General features: G+C 40.8%; 1 protein-coding gene across 3 annotated transcripts in view; it reads right to left on the bottom strand.

The window, feature by feature from the left end:
- EPHA1 (EPH receptor A1) overlaps positions 1-26,242 on the bottom strand; it is a 74,549-nt gene that overhangs the window by 12,306 nt on the left and 36,001 nt on the right. For all 3 annotated transcript variants that reach the window (XM_063294724.1, XM_063294722.1, XM_063294723.1), the window contains exons 3-8: positions 24,370-24,645; positions 15,535-15,925; positions 5,707-5,862; positions 4,927-5,262; positions 1,009-1,133; positions 733-892 (exon numbers count right to left, since the gene is read on the bottom strand). In XM_063294724.1, coding sequence (XP_063150794.1) covers positions 733-892; positions 1,009-1,133; positions 4,927-5,262; positions 5,707-5,862; positions 15,535-15,925; positions 24,370-24,645 — 1,444 coding nt within the window. The remainder of the gene's footprint in view (positions 1-732; positions 893-1,008; positions 1,134-4,926; positions 5,263-5,706; positions 5,863-15,534; positions 15,926-24,369; positions 24,646-26,242) is intronic.

The following is a 26,242-nucleotide window of genomic DNA, read 5'->3' on the forward strand; positions in this document are numbered from 1 at the left end:
ACTGTGAGTTCTTAGGCTCAAAGCCAGCTGGGTGACCTTGGGCCAGTCACTCTCTCTCAGTCCTGGGAACAAGGCCATGGCAAACCATTAGTCCAGGAAGTTGCCAGGAATCAAGATTGACTTGAAGATACATACACAGCATTCACTCCAGTGGCAAGGGCAGCCTCACACATTGTAGGTACATGTTGGTTTCTTCAGTGCAATGAATGGGAAATTTTAGGGATACATATTTGATCGCACAAGACCACAAAGATGTTGATCAACTTCAGTAAGTCCACAAGTGTGCTGTTAATACTGAAGCTTTTAAAATGGTTATTAATTGATTAATAACTAGATTAACCATCTAGTTGGTATTAGCTTTTAGCAACCACATAGACAGATTTTCTCCAGGAATGCTATTAATACTGAAACAGTTTTCACTGTGGTGGAAACAGGCATAAGGACTTAGGAAGTACATGGGAAGGAAGGAAAATTGTCCCCTCCCCCCATGACAACTGCTCCCATCAACAATTGCTTTTTCATCCAGCTATAAAATATGTATGTTACTACTTTTGTTACAAATATTAATTTTGGGAAATGAATAGATTATAATTAAAAAACAGCATGAAGAGAGAATGCCCCCAACCCCCCAAATGCAGTTCTTATCTGGATTGCCTCTTGCATCAAAATTGGCTTCTAAGTCACTTAGCTACTAACATCCCTCAACACAGAAGTGGGACATGAAAAGACAACCTTGTGGCAGAGTGCGAAATTCCTGCTCCTGGGAATACGGTCCAGGTCCTAATGGTGTGATGGAGCGCACACGCAGCAGGTAAGCTGTGTCAGGCTGCAGATTGGCCAGGGTCACTTGAGGTTTCTGAAGATGATGAACAGTGTAGTGTTTTTCTTCTCCCTGTGGGAATCAAAAGATCAGAGTTGCTTTCTAAGAGTCCAAATAAGAAGAGAGAGAGATATCAAAGGGATTGTCTTATAGATTTTGTAGGAGGACAGTAGAAGAGCACATTTTACCTTCTCAAAGTACAAAACCTCATAGTTCACAGAGCTCTGGCTGCGATGACGGGAAGAGAACCAAGTCACAGAAAGGCTGCTGTCATTCCGCTTATCCAAAATAACATTGGTTACTACAACTGGGGCTGCATGGAAGGAGAAACAAGATGGTCAAGCCTAACTCATCCTTTACAGCTGAAGGCAATGCCAACCCATTCAAAATTTACATTTCTCAGGTTTACCTTGCTCTATGGAAGTAACAACAGCTGGGCTAAATTCTGCAGGTAAGGGGCCTGCTATGAATGTCACCAAGCAAGAGAAGCCAATCTCACCTATGAAATCCAATTTGCCAGCATCTGTCAACCTTACCAGGTAGACCAGACAGGAAACATGACCAGATAAGCTAATGCTACTTTATTGTAAAGCTACATTAACAGAATCTTGCAAGTCTGAAAGTACAAATCTCCCGCCATCCCCTTTACAGCCTGAAAAACTAAGGAGGGTCCCTTCCGAGCCTCTTGCCCTATCCACTATCCAGCTGCAGGCTATGCTGTCTCTTAACTGACTGTTCCCTAGGCAGCATCTCTTCGGCCCATCTCCCAAGGTCTTTCCCACATACCATTACAGCATCCTTTGCATAACCTTTTCAATCTCTGATTTTTGGAGGTAGTTACTCTACAAGTAGTCAGATCTGCATTTGGCTCCACAGTGCATTTTGGCTAGTGATTCTAGCTCCCAAAACGTACCCTACATGTATGATGGTCCAAGACATTTCTGTGCTGGAGTCAGAAGATGCCAAGGATTCCCCTGTTCCCACACACATCCACATATTAACAGCAGGACACAAACTTTTACTATAGGTACCATTGCCAATTTCAGCCTCCTTAAAAGAAACAGGAGTACAGTAGTGCAAGAGTCACAGAAGAATTTCCCATTAAACAGTGTTAATTTTGTTTGTGCTTGTGCATGGTTTTTGGATTTTCTGCCAAAGCTTCACTACCTGGGCTAATCTTGGTTCTAAAATTTATTTCCTTGGAGACTATTTTATAGGCCTTTTGACTTCTCTCCCACTCAAAGTTCTCTGCTCAATGCTGGAAATGTTCATTGTTAAAAATTTCCTAACACTAACACACGACCTCTGTATGAAGACCTGCAGAGCCTCCCATCCCATCCATTAGAAGTATTTCTGTCTTCTGGAGCATTAGTGAACAAGTGTTTCTCTTTCCTATGCAAAAGCCATTCAGGTATATGAAGAGGACTTGTATGTTTCTCTTAATCTTCACTTTCTAAGTTAACCATAAAGAACCATACTGATACCAGTTTGGTAGGAAGACCACCTTTATTTCAGCCTCCAAGGCTACTTAGAGGTAGGCGATGTGGCAAATATTCCAAAACCATAGCCCCATTCTGAGCCAACAAGTTTTGTTTAGGTGGAAGATTCCATCCCTACCAAAAATGAGTATGTCTACTTGAATTACTGGGGGGAAGGAAGCAATTCTGTCTGCTCAGCTGTTGTTTTTAGAATGAGAGCAAAATCTGGCTAAAATTGGACTAAATTAAGAGGAAGGGATTGTGGGTTTAGAAGTTCAAATGGGAAGGGAAGACAGGGAAAGGGGGCACTGAGGGAGTTGCTAGAATATTAGTATGAAGGAGCTGGACCAAAGAGACCTGACTTCAGATCTCAGTTATTAATAATAATAATAATAATAATAATAATAATAATAATAATAATAATAAAAAACCTCCTGTAAATCTAAATTTGGAGAGTCCTTTCTTTCTCCTTAGCGGTACAGAAGTTCAGGCACAATGTGGAATGCCTTATTTACACTGTTACTTTTTATTTTATATGCAAAGTATTGAATAGCCTATACAAGGATTCAGGAACAGAAAAAAATTATTTGAGTAATTATTTAATTATATTGAAGACTGCAATTGCTATCCACAGTTATTTAGGAATCCTGTTGAACTTGGTGGATGCTCCTACAATTAAATACGCTTAGGATAAACTCACTATACTTGAATGTGATAGAATCTCTAGTTTAGTTTGCCCTGCTACTGGTTTTATTGACTTTTCAAAAGCTGTTCTTTATCAATGTTTTATTGATGCTTATTTTAATATTACTGTTATCCATCCTCAGATATTTTCAATAAAAGCAGGATACCAATCAAATAAACAAAAATAACATGATTACATCCAAATTAAATTAAAAAGGAAGAAAAAGTTGCTGACTATTAAATATTGGAGTATTATGAACCAAAGCAGTGTTTTACCCTTCTTTAGATTATTATTTGGTCATAGTCTATTTTTCAACTGACTGCTTTTTATGAAAGCAGTTTAATTTAAAATAATTTTCCTTTATTGTGAATTGTAGTTATTAACCTAATCCCATAAATATGTCAACATCACCTACCACTCAGAACTGTTACAATGTAGGATGCTCTTATACATCGGCCTAAAATCTAGGAAAAAAAGGATGTGATAAAGACTGGAAAATCTTGTTTCCAGAAGCAACTGGCAGGAAAGGTAACTCATTATCATAATGAGGAAGGCAGAGAGGTGGAACTGGAATCCAAATAATTAAAAAGATGTTGAGAGACCCAGCTGTGCTTGGAACTGGCTGTTATTGACATGGCCTGGAACTTGGACCAAGGAGGCAGAAAATGAACAAGCGGGACATCAAATTAGAGTCTTTGGGCCTTTAAAAGACTCCAAAGTTCCTAATTCATGTGTGTTTCTCATGTGACCACAATGGATGTTTCTGCTAAGGAAATGACTTGCTTAAGTCCTTGTGTCACTGCCTAGTTAGGTATGCCCTGACTTGTCTGGTTCTCGGTGAATGATCAAACCTCTTAAGAAGTCATTTTTGTAGCATAATAAAACAAATTCTCAAAGTTAGACAGGGAATTGTTCAAGCGTTTATCATGGAAGTATGATGCTCAAAGTAGTTTTATCACCAGCAGCAACTCCTAGATTAAAGAAGTAGAATTTTCTTCCAACACCACTGCATCAGAAATGAGGACTTTGGAAATCAAATGGATTTGTGTTAGTGGCCTCTGGTGGAGTTTTGAACACATAGCAGCAATTTACAAGTTGATTTCTGGAGGGCTAATATGAACTAAAATACTTTAGGTCTTGCTCTCCAGAAGTCTGAGTTTCAAGAACCAAACAGAAGGGCAGAGCTGCTACCCAAGATGATCAGGTAGGAGTGAAATTAAAGGGCATCTGCATTACTATCACCTTTAATTTACCAGATTAACCTGATCACGTTCATAGTGGTCTCTGTTAGCATAAATTCTGCTACGTTGGCCAAATTTTCAATGGAAAATTGCTTTTTTCCCCTTTACACATGAACAGTTGAGGCTTATGCTCCAAGGAAAGATTACATTCCTACAAAGGAAACACTCCCTTCAAGAAAGATGTCATTTGGCTTATCATTTACATAACTTCTTCAGTGTTCTCAATACTTTTATAAAGTTCTCCCTAATATTTCCACCAACCCTGTGTGGTAGCTTGGGATAATGACCTCCACAGTCCAGTAGAGCTGAAGAGCTAAGTCTGACAATGAACGGCTTCCCCTAGGCAGATCTGGGGGGCAGCTAGGGGCCTTTTCCATATCCCTGGTCCAGAGTTCTAACTGTCTGTGACAATTTGCTATGCTGTCTGGGACTGATGGGAGTTGGCATCCAAAACCAGGCTCTCCACTCCTAACTGAATATAATTTATGGCTGACACTTGTACTGAGTCAGAGAATCACTTTTAACCATTACAGTATGCCCTCCCCTAACTACACACACACACACACACACACACACACAGCTGGCTGCATTTAGCTAGTGAAAGGAACGTAAGGAGAGCTATAGTTCAACTCTACTACAGCGTTGGTTGCTCACTTCCTGAGGACGGATCACCTTTTCTCCTTACTCACTGTAGTAACTCACCTGCATGGCCCACAGATACCCAGATGGGGGAACTGGTGCTGTTATGTGAGGCAGGGCTGAGCCCTGATACTCCATTATGAGCCCGTACAGTGAAGCTATAATTGGTGTAAGCTTCCAAACCATCCACGATCACACTTGGCCTGGGGAGGCCTGAAGCACTGGGGGAAAAGGCCACACTACTTTCACAGGGTTCGCACACCAAAAAATGGCAACGTTGGCAGGAAACATTGTAAGTGAGATCCTGGCGCCCACCCCGATCAAGGGGGGGCTGCCACCAAAGGGAAATCTGTGTCCCTGCAAGGGAGAAGTTGAGACTGCGGGGAGCAGAAGGAGGGCCTGGAAGGGCAAAGAGAAGACAGTGTGTTAATCATCTTATCCTGCAAAATCCTGTTCCTTAGTTTATAAACTTTTCTTAGTTTATATATTCGATACATAATGAGATTCTGCAGTGGTGCCCATGCATTTGGCACAGTTTATCGGCAAGCACGGGACAGAATATGTTCAATGGATTTTAACATGTCATCCTTAGCCTGAAATACCAAGGGGAAGGGATCTTATTGTATCTCTGTACCTTGGACACACCTCTTCATCTTATAATGTATCCCCAAAGCACTGAGACCTCCACAGGTTGAAAAATGGGAGTAAGCAGAACAGACAGATATCAATAGTGCAGTTCCACCACATTTTTATCTGCATTTTACAAGAGATGTGAAGGCTTCACTCTCCCAAGGACCATCCTTCCCTGCCTGGAGGCACGTTCTCCCACTTTGGAGGACTTACTTGTGCAGGCCACAGTTTGATCCTCAGTGGATGTCCGAAAGAAGCCTTGGATGCAGGGGCAGCTTGTGGCTGCAGGAGAACTGGAGAAGCTATTGGAAGGACACCTGAGGCACTGCTCCATTTCCAGTGAATGGCGATAGAACCCAGACTGGCAGGCTGTGGAGAAGACAAGCATTTCATGAACACTTCCAAGGTAATAGCTATACCAAAACTAACTTTCAAATTTAGTAGTCATATACACGATAGAAATAACCCTTGTCCAAACTTGCAGAATCTTATCTTAGAACTGATAAATTGGGTTATTAATTAGCTGTTTCTATATTTTAAATCACCGTGAGTTCCACTCAGAGAATTTTTCTTATTGAACAGATTAAGTATGATGCACAATAATTTAACTTCTGTGGAGTCCTTGGTGATCTCTGAGCCTTGTTGTTTTCTTGCAGATGTTTCGATTTAACTTCTACAAGATCCATAGAAAGGGTGTACAATTTCTGTTGGCTCAAGGACCACGCTAGGACTGAACAGCATGTCAAGCACTATGCTTGAAAAATCAGTGGGCCCAGGACCCAAAGTGGATGGTGAGACCACATTTTAATATTTATTTTCATTTGTTGTATTTTGTTAATTTTAATTTATTTTAGCTGTATTGTTTGTTTTGTGTTTTTTGTGATAGCAAAATTCCAACAAAAAAAGAAAAAAAGCTACAGATTTTTTCTTCGTCATCAAAGGGTATTATGACACTGAGCACTAAATTAATTTTAAAATAATTCAAATTACTATTTGTACCATCATAAATTAATTTCCCTGCCATCCCCATTCCTTGGATCCTCAGATTATCATTCTGATATTGCTACACTTCCAGTTTTATTGCAGCATTTTTAAGGATAAATTCTTCTGATTGTAAACCGCCCAGAGTCCCCTTTTCGGGGGAGATGGGCGGTGATGGAGATTTGAAATATAAACAAACAAACAAACAAATAAATAAAGGTCACAACATAAAAGTGCCTCTGATCAGGCATATACCTAATGGATTTTATGTTATGATGGTATCTATCTTCTGGTTGACCAGGACACCAACACCATACTTCAAGCTGCTAAGCCTTACTGTTTCCATCTGGAAGTCTAGGCTCCGACTTAAAGCTAAGTGGCTGGCTGGGTGACCTCGGGCCAGTCACTCTCTCTCAGCCCAAGAGCCAATCAGGCATAGTAGGAGAGTTCTAGTCCCGCCTTAGGCACGAAGCTGGCTGGGTGACCTCGGGCCAGTCACTCTCTCTCAGACCAACACACCTCACAGGGTTGTTGTTGTGGGGAAAATAAGAGGAGGGAGGATTATTGGGTATGTTCACCACCTTGAGTTATTTATAAAAAATAATAAAGGCGGGATATAAAAGAAAAGAAAAGAAAATAATAAAATAAATATTAAAGTTTCTTCTTCCCAATGCTACTGTAAATTGTTATAAATTATGGGTGACATTGGATTGCTCCTCTGTATTTTGGTATGTGACCATAATAAAGTTTTATCTATTCATCCCAATAGTATACATACACTGGATGAGAATCATGGGGATCAATTTAGATGAAAAACAAATTCATGTTTCTGCCAAGGCTCTGTTGGAATGTAGTAGCTTAGGCCACTGGGTTCAGTTGAGGACTAAATTAGATATGAAGTTTGTCACAAGGTTAGTCCTGGCATGCTGTCTGGACTGGAACTGGTGCATGAGGGGAAGGAGGTTTAATCATTTGCTCCTGCTGCAATCTAGGTCAGAAACTTCCCCATGTAACAGCTATTCAGAATGGAAGCAATGCATAAGCATTCTCTCTCTCTCTCTCCCCACCCCCTCCCTTCATCTCTTCCCAAGAAAAAGTGTCTAATTCTTATGAATGCAAAAAAGAAAAGAAAAGAAAATCTTCAAACTCTGCAGGCAACAACCCCGCTAAAGCCTCAGAAAACTTGAGAGTTATTTGTAGTGCTGTGGAGGAATTCAGTTTGAAGCCCCACGCAGAGCAGTCAAGACTGGGACTGATCAAGGTGATGATCAAACCAGATATTACATTAATCTGGGTCACTTCTACGCTACCATCCCTTCCACTCCTCACTGACTGAAAAGCAAATTGCAAATGACCTGCAATGACCTGAACTTTTGCCAGCTCAGAGACTGTGAGAACAAGGTGTGAAAATCAATGCTCTTGATCCCACAGCAACAAAAATACCTCTATCTCCACTCGATCCAAAAAATGAGGGAGGAGGGAAATGAAATAAAAAAACCCTAAGCAGCCTGGTCTCTTGTAACAGATTGGCCCCTGCCCAAGATAATGGGAAACTGACAGACATTTGTCAATTTCCACACTTGCTACCTTTGCCTGAGCTATAGAGGGGAGCTCCCAAGCTATCAAACCAGAATTCCCCTTATCTGACCTTTTGAGGCAGCTGATGCTCAGGAGCTGAGAGGAAAGGTAAGACAAGAATTCCCTCCAATGTGGAATCAACCAGCTTCCCATGGTCTGAACAGCTTCAGTGATTCCCACTGAAAACCAGCTTCAGTGTGGTTAAATTAGAAATCAGCTCAGCTACCAAAGAGTCCCAACAGTTTGGGATCACCTTATGCAAAAGTGCCACTCATCCTTGAATCTTGTTTTAGTATTCTTCTCCTTCTTCCTCCCTTGAACTGAGTTTCATACTGTATATCATTCCACCACCTTATTTCTTTAAAAAAATCAGCTGGTAATAATGGCTCCATGGAGAAAGAAGGAAGCAGAAGAATGGAGGTTGCTGACAATTCTTTTGTCCCCACCCAAAATTTTTCCAGTGGTTTTCCCGAACCACCCGTGTTGAAAGGGCTGCTCCCCATGGCATCTTCTTCTGAGAAATGGGTTGTCTGAGCCGTTCCCCTCAGCCCTTCCTAAATGCCCTGATGTGCTTCTCACCTATTATGCAAGAGTTGCCGTGACAGATTTGGCTATATTATTTCTGCAGACACAAAATAGTAGAAAATTGTTACGTGGGTGGCAATAAAGGGAGTGCTGGAGACCTGGCAGAAGGAGGCAGCAAAAGTGAATAAGGAACACCAGCAACAGGTTTCAGCTCGATTATGTCACCAGAGGCAGGGAAAGGAATGAAGCTAGGGAAGGTTACACCACAGATGCATGTGCACAATAAATAAATTAAAAACAGCAGATGGCAGCACCTGCTATAGGAAGGTGGATGTTCCTTTATATATACAGTCCAATATAAATATATTGGATTTTTTTCAAGCTAAGCCCATTAATTTGTTTAAAGGTTTTTACAGAGGGAATTAAAACTATTTTCCACCATTATACTGAATGGCATCTAGAATTGCCACACAGTGGGGTCCAAATAAAACTGGGTGTTATGAGGCAAAGTCTTCTCACTGAAAGGGCCAAAAGTCAGAAGCAATCTGATAGCGTACTTTCAGCCTAAGAAATTTTATTAAAAAGCACAAGCCTTTGTGAGCTACAGCTCACTTCATCAGATACAGGGAGTGGTACCAGTTTCCTTCTAATTTTTGCCTACCATAGACTAACTTGGTTCTCTTCCTACAGTCACTGAAGAGGGAAACTGTGCCTTTAAAATGCAAATATGGTCCCAAAGAGTTAAATTATGTTTTCTTCAAGAAAGATTAATTTTAAATGAAATTAATTTTTCTTTCTTAGATTTAAAGTCTCTCTCAAGCTCCTGGTGACAAATGTCCACAGTAAAGGTCACTGGCTTAAAAATGGCAGGTATGAGCTGACAATCAAAGCATCATCTCCTTTAATGGGTGTTGGATGCACTGCAAACGGATTGAAAAGGGCTTTCTTTGGTTGATCACACTTGCCATTTTGAAGCCAGATGGCCCTGTCTGATGATCACATAGACATGTTCACAATGTCCAGATAGTAATCTTGACAATAACACTGAAAGAGTTTGCTGCTGTCTTTTGCCAAGATGTTTTCTCAGTTTCCAGCCCTCTGCTAACACAGATGGCAGCAAGGACCATTCTTGTTTTGTCATCTTTCTGCACAGAAAGCCTCCCCACCCACCCCCAGATTATCAAGCATGAAAACTGTTCAGTGAGAAGTTACTCATTTCTAATATGCAATGGGTTCAGGTGATTACAACACACTTTGGGCCTGTTGCAGAAGCTGAAATGAATCAGATGCAAGAAATCACTTGTCTTGCAGCCCCTCCTCCAATTGTCCTGCATCTTCTCGGATCTGAGCTCTTGTCAACTAGGACTAATTATTTCTAATATAAATAGACAAGGACTAATTCAGAGCAGACAGGCTGATTTCCTTGGAGGAAGGCATAAATTGATGGGTGTTGTGCTGGTGTTGTACCACTTTGCCCTAAGATGAGTAATACCTCTTTGTAAATACTCCTCACTGGTTTGGTTGCACATAATATAGTAGCAACCATGGGTTTCCCACAGTACACATCCAGTGAGCTGACAGGCAGTGAAGAATCCTGCCTGATGCATGTTTTGCAAATGTGTTTTTCAGTCACACTTTCGTATTTTCAAAAGTACGACAAATAAACTCATAAACGAATGTTTGAAAGGAGGCTTCTTCAGTGGAAGATTGGACTTCCAACTGCCAGAACTTCCTCATGATATAGCATGAGTTATCTCAGTACTTTTCTGTACAGTCACTACAATTCCTTCTGACTTTGGAGTTGTGAATAAATGCTTGGGCCTTATCCTGTGAGATGCAGGAAGACCCATTTGCCCAGTTCTGTGACGGGCAGCAGGAAGGTAGGCAGACAGAGGGGAATCTGGTTGCAATTTGGGGAGGGAAAATAACAGGCCATGAGACACCCCTCCCCTGTGTGGGGGAGGCAGACAGTGGCACCAGCTCAACTACTACCACCACCCAGCAATTATCTTTAGCAAGCTTGTATGGGCTCATTAGACTGAAGGGAGAGAAAGGCGCTGCCACCCAAGTTCAGCTGGAGCAGAAAAAGATTCCCTGTTAGTATGAGAAGGCCAACCAGCCAGCCAGAACCGTCCCTGTGAAATCATCATGTGGTCTCTGTCTCCTCACAGCAGGCTATGCCCACTTCAACTCAGGGGTGTTTGGGGAAGAAAAGAAAACACGTGCAGGATGGCAGAAACCAGTCCCTCACCTATGCAGTGACTTGAAAGCTGTTATATCCCTACATCAAAGCTGTCTCAACCTGGTCTACATCCCAAATGGAAGACTCTCTAATTGAAGCTTCCTGAGCTTCCCTACAAAGGGTCAAAAGGAAATGGTCAGACATGAACAACATTCCTCCCTTTCTTCAGTTCAAGGACTATTCACACATTCACAGCAAGTGACCTGATCCCTTGATCTTCTAGAACTCCTAGAAGAACTTCTCATTCATTCAATGTCATGCCAGGGAAGGCACAAAACTTGAGCCAACCTTCTTTCTTTCAGTTGAAATATCACAGATAACTCTGACTCAAGCCCTTGCTATCTACACCACAGGAAAGGTCACAGTGAGGTTGTAAATATTCTGTGCCAAAGTTCCACAGTGTGCTAGTAGATAGGTCAGCTCAAGAAATTTGTTTGTCTTTAAGCAAAAGGGATTGGTTTGCCCTTCCTAGGCTCATAGGTCAAGATCCTTTAGTATAAACAAGTCTTTGGATAGTATGATACAGGCCTTGGCTCAAAAAGAAAAGTACAAAAATGTGAATTTCAGTATCCCATGTTTACAAAAATGCCTATCTGAAGGAAAATGAGTACAAAAAGGTGTTCTGTAAAAAAAGAAAATTTTAAAGTAGTGAATTTTTCTGTGGCTAGAAAGCCAACAAATGCAGAAAGTGGATGGAGCAGATGGATGCATGAGCCATCTGGCAATTTCCAGAAACAAGCTGATCTCTCCATCCCTAATAGATGGGCTGAATAAAGCTCTCTGAGAATTGCAGCTTTCATTTCTATGTATCAGAACAGTTTGTGAAAAGAACCAGGAGAGTATTGGCAGGTATGATCATGATATGAAATCTCCAAAGGCAGAGGAAATTTCAGTAGCTTTAAGAAGTGTATTTCCATAGCTTTGACAGTGAAAGAGATGAAGGATACAAACTAGGGAAATGGAGGACACCAAAAATCATCCTGAAACAAAAATAATTCCAACAAATAAATAGTTTAAAAATAATTGACAAGTATATTTGCTAAACATTTATGGTATTCTGCAGGGGGTTTCCAGAAGCTGGAAACAAGTGTACTTGTTAAATAATGTCTATCCTCCCCTTATACTACTTCTGGAAGTAAAATCATTTTTAAAAATAAAAGCTGAATATTCATTATGTCACAAAGTCAAATTGAAAGGATGGATGGGCATCTTGTCCAATTCATTGCTCCACCCTATAACTCAGGAATTTTGCCAGCATTTTTTAAAGACTGAAGAGGCCCCAAATATTCCTTAAAAGGTAATAGATATATTATAGATCACCTTTGTGGCTACACTGCAGGAGAAGAGTCATGACTATGAGGGCTGCAGCTCATGGAAGTTTATCAATTTTAATAAAATTTGTTAGTCAGAAAAGATGCCACCAGACTCCTTCTGATTCTTTGTGGCTATAGTCATTCTCAGCATCATCAGCCATCTTTCTAATAGTCAGACTATTCCACAGATGTTCTGCATTGTTTCAGTCTCTGCCTTGTCCTTTGACCACAGACATAAATTAACTATGGTAATGTGGGGCAGAATCTGGATAATGCAGGCTGCAAAGGTCTGCTCAAAATTTGGCTGCAGATATTAAAAAATGATTATTTATTTAACTCACAATACACACATCTACAATCACAGCTTGCCCGTCTGACTAACCTTTACCACTTCCCTCTCCTAGCAAGGTGAAGAATAAGCAGTCCTCCCTCAATGCAATGCACACTGAAGTTCAAGCATACATCTTCCCTTCCCATGTCCATCTTTCATGCACATTGAACAAAGATCAGAGCTGTACAGCTTTCCCCTTCAGCCTTTTCTTTATCCTCCTAGAAAATGACCCCACCCTGATCCGTGAACAAAGGCCAAAAGATATATCCCTGGCATGCTCCCAACCCTGGGTGGGTCCATTAACGTTTGGAATAAGCCCTGATCTTGAGAGGAATTCAGTTCAAATTTATTTTATTTTCATCCACGGTCAGCAACAGATAACATTTAAAACTATGGGACTATGAATACTTCCAAAGATATATAGATATTATCTACCTCTCTGTCTAGTCCTTAGAAGTGGAAAAGCTTCAAGGTTAAAACCAAGAATGCTTTCTGAAGAAGAGAAAGGCATTTCCTGTCATGTTGTGGTGAAAAGGGTAAACATTAGAACGTGGACAGCTTCTTGAATATTCCAAAGCAGCACTCAAGCAACATGGCTATGATTCTGATGGAAAGCTGTGTGTGTAGGTGTGTGTGTAGGTATCCAGCTGTCAGTAGATCACAAAAATATGGCAATGTAGACTGATACATTTTGCACCCTGCCACTAAAACCAAAATACTCAGAAGACATAACTCTGCTTTGCACCCATGGCAGCACTGCCTTGAATGAAGAGTGGCTATATCCTTTGATTAGAAAAAAATAAAGGGGAACATATAAATGTTTGTGCGGAGCTTAAATCTGTCCCCCGCATCCTGCTACCTGGGACACAAACACTACAACAGCGTTACCTCTTCTCTGATAAAACATAGGCAACCAATTCACTTGATAAATTCCAGTTTTATGTTATGTTTGTACAGTAGATGTTAAGCAAGTGTTTCTCATCATTGCATTGACTCTATCTTGAGCTAGCAATGGCTATTTTTCCAGCCATGCCTTTTTCTCTTAAAACTTTTTCACTTTCCCACCCTAGACTCTCCTCCTCGTCACTCTGAGAAACAGCATTAATTCCTTTGCCTCTGTGGTTGGAAGACACCGCTTTCATTACTTATACTTAGCCTGGGTAAGGAGCAACAGCACGCCAGATACAACTTGGGTGAGAGCAGTCAGAGGGGACCTGCCTGGGCAGGATGGATTCTCAATCCCATTCCAGGGGACTGTTCACAACCCAGGAGGGCGGGGAGAAAGCAGACATAGTAGCAGCTAAGTGGAAAAACTGGCTGAGCTGTGGAAGAGGAACGGGGAGGGGAAAATCCTAGGCTGGAAAAAATTCTCAGCTCTTCTTCTGGTCCCAAGGGCAGGGAGGCAAACTAGATCAAGGAACGTGGTGCCTTAGTAGTTGCCCAGGAACTTCCAAGAGTTGTAAATTACCCTCTAAAAGGAGGCAATGCTGTAAAAAATCCAAAAGGAAGCACCTTGGGAAGCTGCCATTATGTTTGGATACAAACATCTCTTTAGTGCATGAGAATATAATCATAACAGCAACTACTGTACACAGATCAGGCCCAAGGCTTTTCTAGTCTGGCATTTGACCACGTAGTGTGGCCCAGCAGATGCCTATGAGAAGCCTACAAAGAGAACAGGAAGGGAAGAGCCTCTTTCCATTCACATTTCCCAGGGTTCAGAGGCATACTTCCTCTCATTTTAGAGAGAAAAGATGGCCATCCTGGCTAGTAGTGATTGGCAACCTTAGTCTCCAGAAATTTGTTTAATCTTCTTTTATGGTCATTGCTACAACATGTGAAATTCCATATGTTCTTGTGCCCTAGATGTACTTCCTTTCATCTGTCTTGATTGCCACACAAGACCTTGACATGATGATCTTGGTTCTAGTGTTGTAAGAAAGACATGTCCCTTTTCATCAGGCCAGCCATAATTTCCTACACTTCTGTCATGTCCTCCTTACTTGCCTTTTTAAACGTATATCCCAAAGCCCCTCAGTAACCTTTTTTTCACAGGTTGCTCTTTTCTCTACCTTTCCCACTTATAGATCAGAAATGACATTTTTGGAGAGTTTGAACAGGAATATTTTTCCATCACAAGAGAGGAACTGCCTGAGACCAAATCAGGCAACTTGGCTCTCATGTCCAGTGGCAGTCCAGACTTGGCGAGTCTTTCAATGCCACTTGCTTCGTAAGAAGAGATCAAAGGAGGGAGAGGCAGACACTATTTTAAATTATTTTTCAGAACTGTTGCCCTGAATTTTAATATTTACTAGCAAAACAGTATAGACAGAAAAATGCCCTTCCTTAAAACTTTGAAGTCAGGTTTGTATGAAGTTTTTAAAGAAATTAGTATGTATGTATGTATGTATGTATGTATATATGTATGTAAAAATGTACTGTCACTCAGAAGCATTGTTTTAAGAAAGAGGCTTTTTGGGGTGGGGTGGGTCATTTATTTATTTATATGTTTGTTTATATTGCCATGCATTTTTGGATGGATGAAATTCAACTGACCTGATCCCGATGCAGAGACACTCTCTGGGAATTAGAGTGTCTGAACAGTCCTTAGATTTACAGTCCCAAGTCCATTAGGAACAGGTGAGACCACACAGGATGGCTCTTCTAGCTAAGATGTCTGCTCCTGTGTATTGAAGTTCACTGTATCTTATTCTTAAAATGTCTTCTAATTGATTAACATTTTATTAAGGGCATAATTCTTGTGGAGTGTACTTGTTGGACAAGTAGTTGTGAACTCTGATGCCCCAGAAACTGGTTCCAAACCTTGCAGGAAACTAAGAGGGAGTGGAAGGGCAAGAATGTCAAATTAGTTTACTTTACTGACAGAAGCAGAATGAATCAAAAAGGATAAGGGAATCTGATGCATGAACAGCCGGGGAGCCAGATAATATTCCCTGGTCATGTCATGAGTAACTCCTCACATCTTCCATCTGCAAATTGCCATATTTTCCAATCCAGAAATTAGAAAATCCTCCAAGCCCACCTCAGGGTTTGCCCCTTTGGGTACTTACCCATGCATCTTCCTTTGACCTCTTCAAAACCAACGACGCATATGCATTTGCCCACTGGCACCAACCACTCCCCATTGGGACTGCAGTGCATCTTGGGTGCAACACCCATCTCCTCAGTTGCATTCTTCAGACAGACACCAGGCACTTCTGTTAGACCTTCAGCACTGGCAAGCGTCTCTGGAAAATGGGCCAGTCCACGAATGGTGTCTGAACAGGTCTTGTAATAAACTCTCACGGAAACCAAGGCCACACAAGCTCCTGAGTTCTGGAAAGCCAGGTAGAAACCACGCTGCTGTAGCTTCTCGATGGGGCATACCTCCATGTTTAACTGCAAGGCCCCCATCTCAATGTCCCGAGCTGTGAAAATGCGGTCACCTGCCACAGTGTTGACCTGGAAGAAAAAAGGACACAAGTCATTTGAGCCAATTGGTAGAACCAAACATGGTCCCTTCCTGAAAGTAGCAGTGCAGTTGTAAGCACGTGAAGTATATTTGAATCCTCACCAATATTCAGACCTCCTTGCATGTAGAAAATAACCATTTGAGGAGAGGAGTGTTATCTACTTTGTCCCTAAAATGCAGATTGTTTTTTTAACACACACACACACACACACACATCCTAATTCATGTATGCAACCTATCCCTACCAACCTCATTATAGATCAGTTCAGATATAATCTGAATTTGCCAATTAATTTAGCAGAAATCAGATATAAATTGGCTGTTGGAACAAAATACTCAGCAGTGAAAGAGACATTCAAAAACAGCTGTATCAACATTTCCCTAGCTATCTGGAAAACAAAGGATTTGGCATAACTTATATTCCATCATGACATTCTAGGCTCAGCTAGGGTACTCACACCAAGTATATTGTGTTCAGTAATAAGGCTCCGACTAATAGAAAAATGTAAAATTAATCCCTTAAGATTACAGAATGTTAAAAGGTTGCACAACAGTATTGAAACAGAATTAGGCTTTTGACACAGAAAGGAGACATAGTAAGAGAAAGCTCAAACCCAATTCAGGTTACATCTAATCCAAGCAGTTTGCATTACAGTAGTTACAGGAACTCTTTCTTGCAATACCAAAAGATACTAGGAATATAGAACAATTCATCCAGTCATTCTCTTCCTGTTTTGATCATATTACAGAGTTCTATAATAATCAGAAATATATACCAAAGAAAATTGATTTGAAAAATACTGTACGTCAGAGAATAAAATGGTTTGAAGTGAACAAAGAGACCATCACTAACAAGTAGAAAACAGATACAGGCTATATGATCCTGTATCATGTGAAGAAATCAAGAAAGGACATAAAAGAAAATCGCTTGTCCGCCTGTGGCCAGCAGGTTCTGACAAGTACAGTACTGTTACTTAAATGGTGGGAAGATTTAGAAGAGAACATCAGTGGGATACCTCCAGAGAAGTGACTTGCCCATACCTGTTATTCCTTGGGCTTTATTGGTCAAACTCCAGAGACCATGTCGTCTGGCATTTACCTGTCATCAAGGCCCAGAATCCAGATGTGCAGTATCTCAAGAACCAGCATTCAGGAAAACACTGGTTATAAACATAGAGGCTCCCTGTAAAGAAGCTGACTAACAGCCCTTGAGAAGGTGTAACATTTAATTCCATGAAAACAAGCAAAGTTAAATACACGGCTACTGTTTTGACAGGGGGCTCGTCTGGGCAGGAGCATAATGCACTGACAATATACTAATACCTATAAGCCAGTCAGAGGGTATGAGTAAACTCACCTACGAAAAGGTGCCAAAGAATAGAAAAGTGAAAGACTGCTGTGAGAACTCTTGTGCCCAGAGCTTGTTTTCCCCTTTTAGGTGGTTGGTTTGGAAAAACCCCGTGGAACAGTCCAATAAGCAACAGCACAGGGAGCTTCTAGCAGATATGGAAAAAGGCAACCTCATCTGAAAGTGATTCAGTATTGAACTCCATATCTGGTGATGCTGTTGACATGTGATTGTTCTTTTATGTGTGGGAGTTAAGTACAGGTAGTCCTCACATAATGACTACAATTGGGACCGGAATTTTGGTTGCTAAGCGAAGCAGTCATTAAGTGAATCTGACCAGATTTTATGACCTTTTTGCAGCAGTTGTTAAGCGAATCACTGCGGGTGTTAAGCTACCCATGTGGTTGTTAAGTGAATCACATGGTTCCCCGTTCATTTTGCTTGCCAGAAGCTGGCTGGGAAGGTTGAAAATAGCAATCACATGACCACAGGATGCTGCGATGGTCATAAATGTGAACCAGCTGCCAAACGCCCAAATTGTGATCACGTGACTGCGGGGATGCTGCAACGGTTGTAAGTGCAAGAACCGGTCAAAAGTCAGTTTTTTCAGCACCATCGCAAGTCCAAACAAATGGTGTTAAGTGAGGACTACCTGTAATAACAATAGTAATAGCAATAGCCACTTGAAAGTAGCTTCTACTGATATTACTGAGCCACACTTTCAAAAGTGATGGGTCAAGAGAAAAATATGAAAAATATGAAATATTGATTTCACTTACTTGAAACAAAATTAAATGCTGTTAACTTTATTCTCCATTCATGTAGAATGCCTGCCCCATTAAAACATACAATTTAAGAGCTGGGTTTTAGAGGCCATGGGGTGGGGTGGTGCCTCAGGTTGTGTCTTTAATTCATTATATTAATTAAAACATCAATATAATGAAGCTGAAATTCTCCTGTACCAGCTCCAGTGACGTAGAAGGTTGCGCAACATCTTCAATGGGGCTTGTAGGGGAGACTTCTGAGTAGGTTTGTACTCTGAGTTAGTTCATTATTCTGAAAAGTTAAGTTAAAATGCTAAACAATTCCATGAAAGGCTGCTGCCAAATTTGGGCTCCTGCATGCTCTGTTGAATTCAATATACTACACATGCTGACCCTCTCCCAGTCATGGATGACACCCTGTTTTTTTAGAGCTAATCATATTATACAAAAATACAAACATGCATGAACTATGTTTTAAAAGACGGAACATAATGGCAAGTGTTGCTCAAAATAAAATTAAACGCAAACACACAGAAACCAAAACATTAAAACTGTTTTAAAATGGGGTATGGCAGAGCTAAGACAGAAGGGTAAGCCAGGGCATCTGCATGCTTGTAATGCAGAGAGAAATGCTCATGTGAATATTTTTAAATAACAGCAAATGACTGCTTTAATCTCTCTTTGGATGGTGTTTGAATGTGATTCCTGGCTCTCGACTACCCCATTCAAAGTCTGAAAAAGTCTCACAAAGTCTCACAAAGAGAGGCAGTCTGGTCTAGTGCTTAAGGTGCTGGGCTAGAAACCAGGAGACTGTGAGTTCTAGTCTTGCCTGAGGCATGAAAGCCGGCTGGGTGACTTTGGGCCAGTCCCTCTCTCTCAGACCAACTCACCTCACAGGGTTGCTGTTGTGGGGAAAATAGGAGGAGGAAGGAGTACTATGTATGTTCGCCGCCATGAGTTATTTATAAAGATAATAAAGGCAGGATAGAAAAGAGAAAGAAAGAAAGAAAGAAAGAAAGAAAGAAAGAAAGAAAGAAAGAAAGAAAGAAAGAAAGAAAGAAAGAAAAGAACAAACTAAAGTTGCCTCCATAGAGCTCCCTCAATGCAAGAAATACTGAAGAATCAGTGATCACAATTCCAAATCTTTATGTCTGAAAGATCTTGCTCTTGATGAATGGGTGGAAATTGCACACATATAATCCCATTCTCCTCTCAGTACATACTCAAATGAATATCACTTTTGTAGATGATCCACCAACCCAAGCTTTGATTCATTGGACATGAAGCAACAAGAGTCTATCCCCTAGAGAGCAGGGAATTGCGTTATGCTTCCTTTCTTCCTCCATGTAACCTAGTGTTTCTCAACCATTTTTTCATTATGTCCCCCCCTAAGGAGCCCTTTTAGCCATTTTTTTCCTAATCACCCCCATGAAATTTTAATATCACACATATATTGCATATCTGTACTGTTTGTATATAAAATTTACTCTTTTTTCTTCAATGCAGGGTTATGAATGACTAAATAAAGTTAAAAGTTAAATTAAAAATTAAAAAGCTATTAACATTTAACTTTTTACTGCATTGGTTGCATTTGTTTCTACATTCTTTAAATGTAATTTATTTACTTATATAAATTGTAATGTATCAAGTTACAGATGCAACTTATCAACATATAAAAATACATAATAATAGCATAGCAATGTAATCATTTTTTTTAAAAAAATCATTCAAAATGGTTATTTTTCCAGGAAAAATAAAACAATTGAAAAAAATAAATTCTTAAAAATTATTTTTAGTGATTTTAACTTTTAATTTAACTAATTTACAAAGGAAAGTTACATACCCTAGAATGATTCAATGGGATTCCTGAGCCTGATGTTTTTTTCACTAAAAGTTCAGTGTTAGTAAGCTTAATTCTAATTTTCCTCTTGAATATATATCAGTTCTGTTTCTTTCCTTTGTTAGTATATTATTTACTGAACTAAAACCACTTTCAATCGTATAAGATGTTAAAAAACAAAGAAGTTGCCATTTCAGACTACAATAAACATCATCCATGAGGCAGTCAGTGGTAGCCAACAGGCACACACAGACTACCTGTCGCAATATGATTTTGAGATTGAGCAGTCGATTGAAAGGAAGTCCTCCAATCGCAGCCATCTATTCGCCACAGTATTGTAGCACTGATTTTGCATTCATTTTGTGTATCTTCCATGAACTCAGTGTCAATGTTGTTTGTGTGATTCCCAAGAAAACCCAAGAAGAGAAATTAAATGCTAATACTAATAAGATTTTGTAGGGTAGGGTTAAGCCTAAATTACCTATATTCCATTTTCACTAAACAAAATACATTTTTATTTTGACATACTTTTATTTGGAGTGCAGCACTCAGCACATCATTCAAAAGGAGCTCCTGGGAACTGGGAAAATTGCACATCCCTGCATTGCCTTTCCCTCTGCAATAATTTAGCAGCTAGCCCATAATCTTGTTCTCTACGGGGAGCAGAGTTATACATAGAAGTGAAGTTAGCCATGAGTCTCTCCTCCTCTGCCTTAGCTCTTCAAGTGAAATGATTCTCAGATGTTACACATATTAGCAATGAATTCTGATTTCTCTAGGGTTACTATAACTGGGCTGAAAAAACCCCCAGTCAACTACTAAATGGCCGCAATGGGTTGGGTTTTCTAATTTCTGTGCTAGCATCTTGTGGTTGTCTGGATTTCTGAAGCCCACATATGGCAATCCTCAATTCCTCATCATTCATGTCCCTGTGAGTGATAGATCAGGAGGGTCACTGGGGAAAGCTGAAAAAACATCAAGATGGCAGCCATGACCATTCAATCAAAGCTCCTTCACTTTTTTACATATATCTCGCACTGCCATCTTGATTTTTTGGATCTCCCACTTTTGGATGTCCCACAGATGTTCCTGCTTTTGTTTCATTATTTGAAGTTCTATCTCAATTATTATACTGACTACATATGTACAGTGCCAGATTGCTTTTCTCTTCTTTTTAGAACTCCAACAATTTAATTTGAAAAAACTGCTCTGCAATCAGGAGTGGCAGCTGATAATTTTTCCATTAAATCACAGGCACCCATCCAATCAATACCATGCATAGGTTCCTTCTGCTTCAAACTGACAGAATTTCTACCCTCCCAATTCAGTCCCTGGGAGAAGAGGATGTAGGTTACTTCAGCGGACAGGTAGTCCTTGCCTACCAACCATAATTGGGACTAGCAACTCTGTTACTAAATGTTGCGTTTGCTAAGTGAAATATCACATGACTGTGCCAGACTTACAATGTCACTTCTGCTTCTGCTGTTAAGCAAATCACCATGGTCATTAAGCAAGACATCACATGACGGTGACTTGCAATTTTCCACATTCTCCATTAATTCTGCTTGTTGGAAGCTGGTTGCAAAGCGCCCAAATGGTGATCACATGACCACTGGACGCTGCAGTGGTCATAAATGTAAAGACTGGTTGCAAACAAGGCAGTCAGTAAGCGAGGATCACTTTCTGCCTGCCTTGAGTGCACCTTCTAGAGCAGAATAACTTCAGTTTTTATGTAGGGTAAAACTCCCTTAAGTACAAAGATAGATTGATTGGAATTATCCCATAATGCTATCCTATAAAAGCCACTCTTGGCTTTGTGGCATCCCTGAAAATCTTTGACCATGGCAAAATTACAGGCCATTATCCAAATATACAGCATCTTAGCTTCCAAACCAAGTAATTGTTTCATGTCAAATATATTCTTCCTGACTAAAAATTGTCTGCATCTAACTCACTATGTCTGAAGAACAAACTAATGCATATAGCTATGTGATTACAAACAGGTTATTACAAGTTTCTGATCATTCTGCCATTTTTTACTTCTGAATACTTCTGTATTCCAAATGAATATAAGGAATCTGGCTAATCTCCAAGTCAGTCTGAAACTGAGGGGTTTCATCAGTGATGAGGAATTGAAGAACTTGGCTAAGGATCATATACGTGGTACTTTTTTAAAAGAAAAATTGCAGTGGTGCATATGGGGTGTGTGTGTGTATTTCCTTGCTGAGGGTATGCTCTGGATCAAATGCAAGTTGATCTACTGTATATGTAGTGGGTGAATAAAGATCCAAGCAGTGCTGAGCTCACACAAACAAAAATGCATTTATTTTCATCATAAAGGCCTTGATGAATCACAACAGAAAGCTTACCATTTCTGTCAGAGTTTACTACTGATGCCAAAGATACCTCAGCCTTATTAGATTTCACTGAATAAATCAATCCAGCAAGATCTGGGATGTGTCATCTCCTTCCACATATAGAACAAGTGCCTTACTTTACCTATTTTCTAGTACATCCCTGTATTTTTGTGCTTATTTTCTGGGACATCCCTGTCAACAATCTATATTCTTAAAATCCCCAGAGTGGGGGAGATGGCCGGTAATAAAAATATGACAAATAAATAAAATTCCAAAACACTGCTATAACACTCAGCCATTCAAAGAACCATTCAAAGAACCATAGGATTTTGAAGTTGAAAAGGACCACAAGGATAATCTGTCCAGACTCTTCTTAAGAACCTTCAGAGATGGAGAAACCACAATCTCCTAGGCTGGTTCACTACTGAACAGATCTACTGGCAGTTACAAAATGTAGGTAGCTGCAATTTATACTCATTATTTCTGGTCCTAGTTTCTGTGGCAATGTAAAACAGTTCCTGACCATCTTCCCTATAATACTTTTTTATGTACCTGAGCACTGATGTCATGCTTCCCCTTCATCTTCTTTTCTCTAGACTGAATATCCCAAGTTCCTTCAGCCTGTCCCCATAGGACAAGTCCCTGTATAATCTTTGTCATCCTCCTCTGACCCTTGTCTATCCTGTCAATATCCTTTTGGAAATATGGTGCTTAGAACTGTACACAGTATCTAGGTGTAGTCTCACCAATGCAGAATAGAGGGAAATAATGCAGCCCAAAACTACATTATCCCTTCTACCAGCGGCCTCATGTTCAGCTTGTTGTCAATGACCACACCCAAGTCCTTCTCAGCTGTAGTGCTTCCAAGCTGTGAATCCCCTGTTTTGTATATGTGTCTTATATTTTTCCTCCTTAAACATTATACCATACGTTTGTCTCTGATGAGGAACACCTTGTTCCTCTTGGCCTGGTCTTCTAACCAGTCCAGAGATTGCAGTCTCTTGCTCTCTTCAGTGATTGTTTAGCCTGTCCATCAGAAGTTCAACCTATCCTTCCAACCCTTTCATTCTCATGCTTGGCTACCACCAAGCCGAAAATGTAGACATTTACTGCGTTCACCTTGCTCTTGCTGTCCTTGTTTCTTCTTTCCCCATTGTCAACATTCTGGACCTTAATTCTCCTGCTTATGAAACTCTGTACACAGAAGATACTATATAGAGGAACAACTACCATTTTGTAAATCTTTCTGCAATTCTTGACCTTCAACCCTGGGGGTCTTCCTGGGCTCACAGGTCCTGCTTGATAAGCAGGTGGAAGCTGTGACCAGGAAGTCTTTTGCACAGCCAGTTGTGCCCTTTCCTACTGTAGATTGGGAGGCTGTTCAGACAGTCACTCACATCCTGCTCACTTTGTGGCTTGACTACTATAATATGCTGTACTTGGGTCTGTCCTTGAAGACAATTTGGAAATTACAATTGTTCCAGAATGCAGCAGAACAGGCAGTGATGGGCATGCTCAGTATGCCCATATAACACCCCTGTTTCACAAGCTACACTGGTTGCCAATTTTCTTCTGGATGCAATTCAAGGTGCTGGTTGTTACTATAAAGCCCTACCTGGCATAAGGCCTAATTACTTGAGGGGCCACCTATTTCTCATAGTATCTGTCTGGCTGATTTGATCGAACAAGATTGGCAGTGCTATCTACTGGTACCTCTGAAGCAGGCCTTCTCTGTTGCAGTACCTGCCCTCTGGAACGAGGTTCCCCCTGAGATCTGGGTGGCTCCCACCCTACTGGTGTTTTGCAGGGCCTTGAAGACCTGGCTCTTCACCCAGGCCTTTGGCTAGGGTGCTTGAAACCCCTTCTGAGTAGCGTATGTATGTTTTTCGTTGTTGCCTGTTTTGGCCATCTTTTTGCTCCTTTGTCTATACTCCCTTTTTGGGAGAGATGGGCGGTGATAGAAATTTGAAAAACAAACAAACAAATAAATAAAATACTGTTATTGTTATTTTTTTCTGTGTTATTTTTCACTTTGTCAACTGCCCACAGTTTGTGGGACTCAGGTGGTATACACATATAATAAATAAACATACAAACAAACAAATAAATAATAAACCCAGCTCACTTTAGTGAAGAGAGGACGGCGGAACTGGATGCCAACATCTTGCTCTGATTCCATGTAGTAGAGGTTGAAGGTCTCCTTGCAGCTCACCATTTCTCCTTTGAAACTCTTGCAGTCTCGAATGGTGAATTTCAGTTCCACAAAGATGCGAGAAGAGGCCTCCCCTCGGAAGATCCAGTTTGTGCGGAGCCAGTGGTCAGTGTCTCCTTCAGAGAGCACACTGCAGTCCTGGTACATATATACAGGAGTCCCATTGATCATCTGTTGCACTTCACTCCACTGCGCATGAGAAGGAGAGAAGATTGAGGAACTGTCAGCTGAAGTTCTTGACAGGTTATCGAAGAAGCGTTGCAATGTTGTTGGCATGACAATGGGAATAATAATAATAATAATAATAATATTGGTATCCATCCTTTGCCCACAGGACAGATGGATGGTTGGACAGATGTAGATGCTTTTAACAAAAAGACAGATATGCGTAAGTTGCCATTCATGAAAAAACTCTCCCAGTGTTTGCCCTCACCTCCATATTACCTTGGCCCACCTACCTTCTCTCGCTGTCTCTGTCTCTCTTTCTCTGTCTTGTCAAAACTTAGGTTGTCAATCTGGTTGCACATGCGTTTTTGCTCATGTTCATCTTTTTTTTTTTAATTTAAACGACACATTATGCAGTAGATCAGATTTCTCTTTTGTTTGTTTTTACTTTAAAGCACTTGCAGTGAAGGGAGCCTATCAGTTGGATGAGCAAATAACTTTGGGGTGGGCCGGTTTAACCTTGTTGTGCCATTTTCTTGACCTAAAACGCCCTGCTGAAGCAACTGTAATAGGGACATGGTGACTTGGACATGCCTTGCTTAATACAGCACATGCCGTGCTTTTGCTCCTTCCCCTATCTCACATAGCACCAGTCCTGTCTCTAATCTTTGCAGAGGTACCACCAAACAAAATATCCAGCTCTTAATACCATTATTTATTTTATTTACATCCCATTTTCATTTGGGAGCCCCAGGCGGCATACAGAGTGCCCTGTCCTCCCTCTGTCCCCCACAAGAACCCTGTGAAGTAGGTTGGGCTGAGAGAAAGTGACTGGTTGAAGTCACCTACTGAGTTTCCACTGCTGAGGGTGGACTAGATCCCAGGTCCCCAGCTTGTCATCCAAGCCCTTAATCCAGCCTATCTCCTTTTTGACCCTGGGGGAACCCTTGAACTATTTTTCAGGCCTCGGGGAACCCCTGCACATTCAGGCTCAAAGATAGGCCGGAAGTTACAAAATGATTATATTTGTTTCATGTCTAGGCCTGTATATACAGTATGCATCAAGAGCGTTCTTAAACTAAAGAACGAAAGTTACCTTTTTAATGTGAAGTTGTCCGAATTTGAAATAATTTTTTAAATAAATCGTGATCTCCCAGGGAACCCCTAGTGACCTCTTGCGGAAACCTGGTTGAGAAACCCTGCCTTAACCACTACATCACTCTGTCTCTCAAAGGACCACCTGACAATTTAATAGGGGTAAAGTTAATCTGAATTGCTTCCCAAAAGTCAGTTGCAGAACACAGAAGAGCATCCATCCGTTGCACACACCTCTCCACTGCTTGCCTACTCAAAAGTTAGTAAGGCTGGAGTTGAAAAAGCAGCTTCTCTGTGTGCCTACTCCAGAGGGAGGCTCACTAGTTTCAGAACAATTTCTTCCCAGGTGTAAGACTGCAGTCACCATAGAGAATTAAAGAATCAACTCGCCACATAAATAGCAGCAGGTTTTTCGCCCTGCAGAAGTGTGAACAAATTGTTATCTGCACAGCGCAATTATATACAGGCCTGCTCAGCGGACAGTCCAAATGAGTTTTTAGTGAGGCTTATTCCCAGGTATCCCACA

The sequence above is a fragment of the Candoia aspera genome, chromosome 2, assembly GCF_035149785.1.
Source record: "Candoia aspera isolate rCanAsp1 chromosome 2, rCanAsp1.hap2, whole genome shotgun sequence".
NCBI classification, from domain to species: Eukaryota; Metazoa; Chordata; class Lepidosauria; order Squamata; family Boidae; genus Candoia; species Candoia aspera.